The sequence below is a fragment of the Bufo bufo genome, chromosome 2 (assembly GCF_905171765.1).
Source record: "Bufo bufo chromosome 2, aBufBuf1.1, whole genome shotgun sequence".
Taxonomy (NCBI): domain Eukaryota; kingdom Metazoa; phylum Chordata; class Amphibia; order Anura; family Bufonidae; genus Bufo; species Bufo bufo.
Window position 1 is genome coordinate 188,185,474 of NC_053390.1, and position 11,352 is coordinate 188,196,825.

The 11,352-nt window shown below is 47.2% G+C and overlaps 1 protein-coding gene across 1 annotated transcript in view; it reads left to right on the forward strand.

The window, feature by feature from the left end:
* The window catches only part of PHAX (phosphorylated adaptor for RNA export), a 34,941-nt gene extending 23,876 nt beyond the window's left edge, over nucleotides 1–11,065 (forward strand). Inside the window, exons 3-5 of the mRNA XM_040415975.1 lie at nucleotides 3,640–3,760; nucleotides 7,015–7,098; nucleotides 10,670–11,065. Of these exons, the coding sequence (XP_040271909.1) occupies nucleotides 3,640–3,760; nucleotides 7,015–7,098; nucleotides 10,670–10,930 (466 nt within the window). The 3' untranslated portion in view covers nucleotides 10,931–11,065. The remainder of the gene's footprint in view (nucleotides 1–3,639; nucleotides 3,761–7,014; nucleotides 7,099–10,669) is intronic.
* Nucleotides 11,066–11,352: the final 287 nt, after the last annotated feature.

Genomic DNA, 11,352 nt, shown 5'->3' on the forward strand with positions numbered 1-11,352 from the left:
TACGCATCACCCTCTCGGCTTTTGCCCAATTTGGGTGGCTCATCAACCACTCAAAGTCCTCTCTCGTCCCATGCCGGAGGATGCCCTTTCTGGGCATGATCTTCGATACTCTCCTCGGGCGGGTGTTCCTTCCCCCAGAGAAGATTGCCTCTCTTCAGGCGGGGCTGACTCGTCTCTGCGACCCGTCTCCCTTGACCATCAGGGATGTGTATGCGCGTCCTGGGCAGGATGGTGGCCTCCTTCGAGGCCATTCCCAATTCCACTCCCGGGACCTTCAGTTGTTCATCCTATCCAGGTGTGACAAGTCCCCGGCAGGCCTCGATCGCCGGACCCGCCTCCCTCCCAAGCTTTGCCAGGATCTCTCCTGGTGGCTGAATCCTCGGACGTTGTCCCTGGGCCGGTCTTTCCTTCCCCGTTGGCGGGTGATCACCACAGATGCCAGCCTCTCGGGTTGGGTGGCGGTCTTCGGGTCCCTCACTGTCCAGGGTCTTTGGTCTGTTCAGGAGTCTTCCCTGCAGATCAACGTCCTCGAACTCAGGGCAATTTTCCTGCCACTGTCTCACTGGACTCCCTGTCTCCGCACTCTCCCGATCCGGATTCAGACGGACAATTTCACTGCCGTGGCCTATCTGAACCACCAAGGGGGCACCAGGAGTGTGATGGCCCTACAGGAAGCATCCCGTATCCTGCGGTGGGCGGAGAAGCACGTTCCGGTCCTCTCCGCCGTGCACATTCCCGGGGTCGACAATTGGGCGGCAGACTTTCTCAATTGTCAGCTGATCGACCCTGGCGAACGGTCTCTCCACCCAGAAGTGTTCCTCCAACTTTGTCACCGTTGGGGAACTCCGGACGTGGATCTCTTCGCCTCAACCGCAGGCTCCCGTGCTATGTTGCGCAGTTCACGGACCCTCAGGCTCTCGCGGTCGACGCCCTAGTTCTGCCTTGGTCTCAGTTCGACCTTCTGTATCTTTTTTTTTTTTTTTTTCTCCCCCCATTCCTCTCCTTCCCCGAGTGCTCAAGCGTCTCAAGGCAGCCCGAGTTCCGGCGATCCTGGTGGCTCTGGATTGGCCCCGCAGGGCGTGGTACGCGGATCTGGTGTTTCTGCTCGCCAAAGTCCCGTGGCGACTTCCTCCGCGCCACAATCTCCTTTCCCAGGGCCCTCTGTTCCACCCGAATTTACCTCCGCTTCATTTGACGGCGTGGGTGTTGAAACCGCGGTCCTGAAGTCCCGTGGTCTCTCTGACTCGGTCATCCGGACGATGCTTCACGCTCGCAAGCCCCAGGCGGCCCGCATGTACTATCTGACCTGGAGAGCGTATTTTGCCTGGTGCGAATCTGGTCGTTTTCGCCCTCTGTTTCTCTGTCCCTAACATTCTGGCTTTCCTTCAGGCCGGATTTGATAAGGGTCTTCGCCTGGCTTCTCTCAGGGGGCAGATTTCGGCCCTCTCGGTCCTCTTCCAGCGTCCTGTGGCCTCGCGGGCCCAGGTTAGGACTTTTCTCCAGGGTGTTGCTCGCCGAGCCCCTCCCTTTTGCTTTCCGGTGGAGCCGTGGGACCTGAATCTCATCCTGGACGCCCTTCAGTCATCGCCCTTCGAGCCCTTGGCAGAGATCTCTCTGTCGTTTGTCTTTTTTAAGGTGGCCTTCCTCGTGGCTGTCACCTCCATCCGCCGGGTTTCCGAACTTGCGGCGCTTTCTTGCCGTTCGCCTTTCCTGGTGTTTCATCAGGACAAGGTGGTATTGCGTCATGTTCCCTGCTTTCTCCCGAGGTGGTTTCCTTGTTTCATATTAATGAGGAGATTGTCCTTCCTTCTGCCCCAATCCTTCTCGCTCTCGGGAGAAATCCCTCCATTGCCTGGATGTGGTCCGGGCTCTTCGCCTGTATCTTCGCCTCACGGAACCCTTCCGTCGTTCGGACTCTCTTTTTGTGGTCCCGGCGGGCCCTCGTAAAGGTTTGCCTGCCTTCAAGGCCACCATTTCTCGCTGGGTTCGATCGCCCGTCAAGGAGGCCTATGTCACGAAGGGGAGGGCTCCCCCTTCCAGGTTGACCTCCTAGTGGCAGCTGGGCATATACCCATGGTGCTGTGTCCCCCAATGCCTACTACGAGAAAAGGATTTTACGGGGAGTACAAAAAATCAAATTTTCACACTTGCGGCAGTGATCTGGTAGGCTGTTCCGGCAAAAAGTATGCCAACTGATGGCATTAGTAAGACTGAACAGGATCCCAATCAGTCAAAATGCATTAAAATGCTGGATCCGTCTTTCCGGTGTCATCCGGCAAAACGGATCCAGCATTTCTTTTTTTCACCTTTTCGGAAGGGCGGATCCGGCATTCAGGCAAGTCTTCAGTTTTTTTTCGCCGGAGATGAAACTGTAGCATGCTGCGGTTTTATCTTTTGCCTGATCAGTCAAAATGACTGAACTGATGCATCCTGAACGGATTGCTCTCCATTCAGAATGCATGGGGATATACCTGATCAGTCCTCCCCTAGGACGGAACTCTATGCCGGAAAAGAAAAACGCTAGTGTGAAAGTACCCTTAAACGGGTTGTCCACTTTTATGTTTTGGAGGTTAAAGGGGTTATCCAACCACAAAAATGCTTCCCCATACCCCCCGGCCCCTCACAGAGGTTGTACTTACCTGGGTCCCCGACACCCACGTTTGAGATGGGAACAAGACTCCCTAGTGTCGCCTGCGATGCTAGGGAGGCTTATTCCTGTCGAGGCCTGCCCCCACCCCTGGATGTTTTCATCTGCACCCAAGTGGTAGATGCAGTGGGATAACGCCTTTTAATAAATACTTGGTGGTTCTGTCCTTACAGGCCACATGGGTAGGTCATATGGTGTATTATGTGGTATGAGGTCTAGCTTCAGAATATGTTTGTAGAGTTTAAGGCCTCTTTCACACGAGCGTGACTGAATCGGTCCGGGTGCGTTCAGTGAAATTTGCACCATTTTGCAAGCAAGTTCAGTCTGTTTTGTCTGCGATTGCACTCGGGTGCAATGCGTTTTGATGCGTTTTTCACACGCGTGAGACTGAAGGTTTATAAACAACATCTCTTTTCAATTATCAGTGAAAAACATATTGCATCTGCACTTGCTTGCGGATGCAATGCGTTTTTCACTGAAGCCCCATTCACTTTTATGGGGCATGGGCTCGTGAAAAACACAGCATATAGAACATGCTGCGTTTTTCACGCAACGCAGAACTGATGCATGAAAAACAACGCTCATGTACACAGACCCATTGAAATGAATGGGTAAGGATTCAGTACGGGTGCTATGCGTTCACGTCGCGCATTGCACCCGCGTGGAAAACTCGCTCGTGTGAAAAGGGCCTAACAGTTCTTTGTTTTTCTTCTGTGAATAATTTTCTATTTATTTTTGTTCCCACTAGAGGACTTAATCATGCGTTTGCTTCTGTAATACACTGCAGTACAGGATCGCAGTTATCTCCAGACCCAACAGCATATTAGTAAAGCAGGCTTTCATGAGCACACGCATTCATGAGCACTGGTTTGTAGGAATAAGTTGCCTGCTGCATTCTTCATGTACGGCACATGTCGTTAACATGAAGGCATGATTTAGGCTCATGTTGAAATGTCCTGTTTTCAGAATCTATGTTCTTCTCTCCAATGTAGACTCCATGAGCCCAAGAAAAATCTGATTGAGCGAGTTGTGAAAACTATTGGCACAAAGAAGGCAATCGAGCTCCTTATTCAAACAGCAGAGGTGGAACAAAATGGAGGACTTCTTGTGTTGGTAAGTATGTCCTCATGTTCTCGGGCCCATTTCCAGTCCAATACATTCTGTGCGTTGATCATATTTTTTATAAAATTAACAACCTTACGAGCATCTGTTCACAGATTGTGTGCGCTTTCCCTTACATGCTTGAGACGAATTTCTACCTGTGCTTTAAAGTCCTCCTTTAAAGGAAGTGTCCAACCTGAGCTCCAACAGTGCCTATGGTCTTAAAGTGTGACCCGTGGGAAAAAAAACAAAAAACACTCAAATGTCTTCCTTCCTACCGTTCTGCCACATCCATTCTGTGTGACCAGGAAGTGGCTGGGCCCCGTGACCGCTATGCTCAATCACAGGCCTCAGTGTTCACATTTGCTTGAACGATATGTCCCTGCAGACGTGCTGAAGCAGATGTGAGTGGCCGCAGTTGTCACAGGACCAAGCCACTTCCTGGTCCTGCGAGGTCCAGCAGCGGCGCGGGCACAGCAGCACCAGTTATATATATTTTTTAAATTGCCCACAAGTTTATAAATTGCGTATACTAGTGTACAAAAGTAGCATATTTTTGTGCAACTGAATTTTGCTGAAAAATGTCCAACCTTTTTGAGTTTCCATAAAAAAAAAAAATGGACAGAGTTTGGCAGAAGAGAACAGGGTCACTACAGTGCAACTCATTTACAATAACTTATGCCAGGAAACGCATAAATTAGTACTGAAATATATACCAGCCCCTAGCAGGCATAGATTCCAGTTTCTGGCACACGAACATCACAGCCTGCACCTTTTAATAAGTTGGCCACATCTAGCAGCCTTATACTGCTGTGTGAACGCTAGTTTTTGGTACACGATTCTACTGGAATTTCATTTTTAACGAAGTGCTGTTTAATTGATGCTATTTTGGATTCACTGTGTAACGGTAGTATGTTTTTATTTATTTTTGGTACTAATGAACTTCTTAAAACAGCATTATAGCGGGGAGCACTCCTTTTTTTTCTGTTTGACATTCAAATCCCCTCCATCAATACATACAAACAATAGAAATAAATCCTTATGGAAGAGATTGCAGCACTCTTGGTATTGTGATGCAAAGACCGAAACTCTTAGGCCCCTTTCACACGTTGTTGAGGTGAACGCATTGCACCCGCACTGAATCCGGACCCATTCACTTCAATGGGGTTGTGCAGATATGCAGTGATTTTCACACATCAGTTGTGCGTTGCGTGAAAATCGCAGCATGTTCTAGAAATGAATAGGGCTGCGTGAAAATTGCAAGCGAGTGCGGATGCGGTGCGATTTTTCACGCATGGTTGCTAGGAGATGATAGGGATGAGCAACCCCAGTAAAGTATAATCACTGTATTATTTTCCCTTATAACATGGTTATAAAGGAAAATAATAGCATTCTTAACCCCTTAAGGACTCAGCCCTATTTCACCTTAAGGACTTGGCCATTTTTTGCAAATCTGACCAGTGTCACTTTAAGTGCTCATAACTTTAAAACGCATTGACTTATCCAGGCCGTTCTGAGATTGTTTTTTCGTCACATATTGTACTTCATGACACTGCTAAAATTGGGTCAAAAAAGTTAATTTTTTTTTGCATAAAAAAATACCATATTTACCAAAAATTTAGAAAAATTAGCAAATTTCAAACTTTCAGTTTCTCTACTTCAGTAATACATAGTAATACCCCCAAAAATTGTGATTACTTTACATTCCCCATATGTCTACTTCATGTTTGTAGCATTTTGGGATTGATATTTTATTTTTTGGGGATGTTATAAGGCTTAGAAGTTTAGAAGCAAATCTTGAAATTTTTCAGAAATTTACAAAAACCCAATTTTTAGGGACCACTACAGGTCTGAAGTCACTTTGCGAGGCTTACATAATAGAAACCGCCTGACCCCATTCTATAAACTACACCCCTCAAGGTATTCAAAACTGATTTTACAAACTTCGTTAACACTTTAGGTGTTGCACAAGAGTTATTGGCAAATGGGGATGAAATTTGCGAATTTCTTTTTTTTGCCTAATTTTCCATTTTAACCCATTTTTTCCACTAACAAAGCAAGGGTTAACAGCCAAACAAGACTGTATCTTTATTGCCCTGACTCTGCCGTTTACAGAAACACCCCATATGTGACCGTAAACTACTGTACGGGCACACAGCGGGGCGCAGAGTGAAAGGTGCGCCGTATGGTTTTTGGAAGCCAGATTTTGCTGGACTGTTTTTTTGACACCATGTCCCATTTGAAGCCCCCCTGATGCACCCCTAGAGTAGAAACTCCATAAAAGTGACCCCATCTAAGAAACTACACCCCTCAAGGTATTCAAAACAGATTTTTACAAACTTTGTTAACCCTTTAGGTGTTGCACAAGATTTAATGGAAAATAGGGTCAGGGCCCGCGGGGATCAGAAACTGCACAAAGCGCAGCAAACCGCAGGTCTGAATTGACCTGCGGTTTTCTGCGATCGCCGATGCGGGGGGGTCAAATGACCCCCCCCTGCATTGTTACGGGATGCCGGCTGAATGATTTCAGCCGAAATCCCGTTCCGATTAACCCCTCGGGCGCCGGAATACAGATTTCAAGTTATGACGTACCGGTACGTCATGGGTCCTTAAGGACTCGGGATCCATGCCGTACCGATACGTCCTAAGTCCTTAAGGGGTTAATACAGAATGCTTAGTAAAATGTCGATTGAGGGGTTAAAAAAATAAAATAAAAATGAACTCTCCTCATACTCTTGTTCGCGCAGCCGGCATCGTCTTCTTTCAGGACCTGCCAAAGGACCTTTGACGTAATAGTGCTCACCACGTGTTGAGCGCGGTGACGTCAGCTCAGGTCCTGCTGGCAGGTCCTGAAAGAGGAAGAAAGAAGACTATGCCGGCTGCGCGAACACGAGGATGAGGTGAGTTAATTTTTTATTTATTTATTTAACCCCTCAATCGACATTTTGGTAAGCATTCTGTATTAAGAATGCTATTATTTTCCCTTTTATAACCCGTGTGAAAGAAGCCTTATTCACCCAAAAGCAGTGTTTCAGCCATAAATGTGAGCTTTCAATCCACACTTTCACCATAAAGTGCTGCGGTCTCTCCTCTTTCTTTTCCTGCTGGTCTTCCCCTGCATAGATCTAGAACACGACATGCGGAATATCTAAAGCCTCCACTAGATGGCGCATACAGCTTGCTGTGGGCAGCCAGCCTATCCATGGACCTGTATCAGTGAGGACGTGCGTCCATTTAGTCATATATGCAATTGTTTTTACTTCCAGAATGGTACCAGGAGGAGAACTCCCGGCGGGGTTTATCTAACTCTTCTGAAAAGCACGCCAAGTATTACATCTGATCAAATAAAGGTATGTATGATAAGCTTGGAGCTGCTTTATAGTAACGGATGCCCATCAACGAGTTCTTCCTATTCCCTTGCTACAGTCTGTAGGAGTCTTCACAAAGCATCCATTCTTCTCTAGTTTCTGTACTTGTGATGTTTCCAGACTAGTAGTAGACCTGTTACAGTGAGTATCGAAATCATTAGGGCAGAGAGAGGCTAGTTTCTAAAGATTTATCCTGCAGGAGGGAACAGAGGATGATCTGCTCTCGTACTACACAGCAGCAATGCACATAGTCTTGATTAAAGGACACCTACCATCATTGCCCAGAGCTGCTCCTCAGATACTGTATGTGTCTTCACAGTTAGACTACAGATGAACCCCTGTGTAGATTCTGCAGTCGTATTCTGTTCTGTCTGATGCCTGCTTTATCTAAATGTATGTTAGCAATAAGGTGATGTGGCTTCAGGATCAGAGTACCTACTGTATGATTTGCTTAAAGGTTATGTACACCTTTGGGGTTAATTTTTTTAAATTATTGCATTGTACTAATTTTGAGCTAAAAATACATTTTTTAGGGCTCTTTCACACCTGCGTTCTTTTCTTCTGGCATAGAGTTCCGTCGTCGGGGCTCTATGCCGGAAGAATCCTGATCAGTTTTATCCTAATGGATTCTGAATGGAGTGAAATCCGTTCAGGATGCATCAGGATGTCTTCAGTTCCAGAACGGAACGTTTTTTGGCCGGAGAAAATACAGCAGCATGCTGCGCTTTTTGCTCCGGCCAAAAATCCTGAAGACTTGCCGCAAGGCCGGAACCGGAATTAATGCCCATTGACAGGCCATTGATCCGGATCCGGCCTTAAGCTAAACGTCGTTTCGGCGCATTGCCGGATCCGACGTTTAGCTTTTTCTGAATGGTTACCATGGCTGCCGGGACGCTAAAGTCCTGGCAGCCATGGTAAAGGGGAGCGGGGGAGCAGCATACTTACCGTCCGTGCGGCTCGCGGGGCGCTCCAGAGTGACGTCAGGGCGCCCCAAGCGCAAGGATCTCGTGATCGCATGGCACGTCATCCATGCGCATGGGGCGCTCTGACGTCATTCTGGAGTGCCCCGGGAGCCGCGCGGACTGTAAGTATACCGCTCCCCGCTCCTACTATGGCAACCAGGACTTTAATAGCGTCCTGGCTGCCATAGTAACACTGAAAGCATTTTGAAGACTGATCCGTCTTCAAATGCTTTCAGTACACTTGCGTTTTTCCGGATCCGGCGTGTAATTCGGGCAAATGGAGTACACGCCGGATCCGGACAACGCAAGTGTGAAAGAGGCCTTAATTGGTCTTTATTAAAAGATTTTTTTTATATATATTTTTTTTTCTGTACAGAGCTTAGATGCTGTAGTAGCATCCTGTGGATTTTCTGTCAGTTGGGGAGCTGACGGGCTCCTTATCTCTGACATTATAAACACACATTATAGCTCAGTTCTTACCTTACTGATAAGAATGTGGCTTAGATAAGGGTTTATGACCTCTTAGTAATTTAGGGTTATTAGATGACCAACCAATCACACAGCTAGAAAAACAGTTAACCCTTTGTGACAGAACGGCTCAATATTTTTAATAAAGGCCAATTGAAAAAATTATTTTTAGCCAAATCATTTTAAAAAATTGCCTCCGAAGGTGTACATGGCCTTTAAAGTCTGTAGTAACTTAGAGCAATCTGTCATATGTAGTGCGTCAGTTTTCTGGTATAAAAAAAAAAATAACTGGCTTAAATTTTCCCTGAAATCGACCCCCGACTCCCAGCTAGTACAGATTTAATTTCTGGCACACGTACTGCCTGAGATGCTCCTCTTAATAATTGTGCTGTCCGTTTCCCACAAGAACACATAAAATGCTGGTCTTAATAAATTCTACCCGTAGATGCAGACAAGTGTAGGGTATTTTTAATGGTTTATTTGCAATATTTTTATTATAATTGGAACAATAAAAGGGGACATATCCTTAGGGTCCATTCACACGTCTGTAGAATGGGTCCGGATCTGTTCCGCAACGTTGCGGAAAGAATCCGGACCCATTTATTCTCTATGGGGCTGGAAGAGAGTCGGACAGCACACAGTCCTGTCCGCATCTTCATTTCCGGAGCACGGCCCCGATCTTCCGGGCTGCGGACAAGAATAAGGGCTCTTTCACACTTGCGTTATTGTCTTCCGGCATAGAGTTCCGTCGTCGGGACTCTATGCCGGAAGAATACTGATCAGGATTATCCTAATGGATTCTGAATGGAGTGAAATCCGTTCAGGATGCATCAGGATGTCTTCAGTTCCGGTACGGAACGTTTTTTGGCCGGAGAAAATACCGCAGCATGCTGCGCTTTTTGCTCCGGCCAAAAATCCTGAAGACTTGCCGCAAGGCCGGATCCGGGATCAATGCCCATTGAAAGGCATTGATCCGGATCCGGCTTTAAGCTAAACGTCGTTTCGGCGCATTGCCGGAGCCGACATTTAGCTTTTTCAGAGTGGTTACCATGGCTGCCGGGACGCTAAAGTCCTGACAGCCATGGTAAGTGTAGCGGGGAGCAGGGGAGCAGCATACTTACCGTCCGTGCGGCTCCCCGGGCGCTCCAGAGTGACGTCAGGGCGCCCCAAGCGCATGGATCACGTGATCACATGGATCACGTCATCCATGCGCATGGGGCGCTCTGACGTCATTCTGGAGCGCCCCGGGAGCCGCACGGACTGTAAGTATACCGCTCCCCCGCTCCCCGCTCCTACTATGGCAACCAGGACTTTAATAGCGTCCTGGGTGCCATAGTAACACTGAACGCATTTGGAAGACGGTTCCGTCTTCAAATGCTTTCAGTACACTTGCGTTGTTACGGATCCGGCAGGCACCTCCGGCAACGGAAGTGCATGCCGGATCCCAACAACGCAAGTGTGAAAGAGGCCTAAGCAGTTCTATGGGGGTGCCGGCCAGGTGTATTGCGGATGTGCAATACACTACGGACATGTGAATGGACCCTTAAAGGGTCACCGAGCTTTCACAAAACTTTTGGTATGTCATAGCAACATATTAAATGTTATGATTGGTGGGGGTCTAAGTGCTGAGATCCCCACCGATCGCTAGAATGAAGTGCTCGCATAGCGCTTTTTCTCCTCTCTGCAGGAGAGGGAGCGAGGTGGACTCAAAGTCTATGAGCCTGTCTCGCCTCCGAGTCCTGCAGCAAGGAGCGAGCACACTATGAGAGCACTTCTCTCTCCCCTAGACATCGTGGGGGTCTTGGCACTCTGATCACCACTGATCAAAACCTTTCATATGTCGCTATGACATATGTTGTGTGTTTATTTTTTTTATTTTTTTATAAAGCTCTGTGACCTTTTTAAGATATGCTTGCTTGATCTGAAAAGGGTCTTAATAGATCTGTTTTCTGTAGTAGAATGGGTGGGGGAGTTGTAGTAATTTTTGTTGGTACATTCCCTAATATGCTTGCTGACTGTAGGCAATATTAAGGTGCCCGTATATTTGGCCGACGGCCCTGTCTCCCAACTCTTCCATACTAGTGACTGTTAACTCATGACAGTGTAACTGTATTTTGTTTAAGGAAATATTTTATGTGGAAAACCAGAAGGAATATGAGAGTAAAAAGGCTGCAAATAAGAGAAGACATCACCTACTTGGGAAGAAGATGAAAGAAGCCATCAAAGGTCTGAATTTTCAAGAACACGACGATACGTCTAGAGAAACCTTTGCTAGTGACACGAATGAAGCGCTGGCATCCTTAGATGATGAAACCACAGAAATGAAGGCCGAAACTGAAGATGCCTTTGAGATTGACAATTCCCATGACCTGGAAACCTTTTAACTGAAATAACGTTAAGACGCTGCAGATGTTGAGGCTGAATATTAGGCTACTTTCACACTTTCTTTTCCGGCATTAAGTTCCGTCACAGGGGCTCAATACCGGAAAAGAACTGATCAGTTTTATCCCCGTTCAAAATTCTGGATCAGTTGCCGGAATGCCGGATCCGGCATTAATTTACATTGAAATGTATTAGTGCTGGATCCGGCATTAAAAATACCACAATGGCGGATCCGTCCTTCCGGTCTGCGCATGCGCAGACCGGTAAAAATGTGAACAAAATATATAACTATGACATCCAGAGAGACTGATCCGTTCTTGCAATGCATTTGTACGACGCATCCGGATCCGTCTACAAATGCTGTCAGTTTGCATGCAGATTGCCGGATTCGGCAGGCAGTTCTGGTGACGGAACTGCTTGCCGG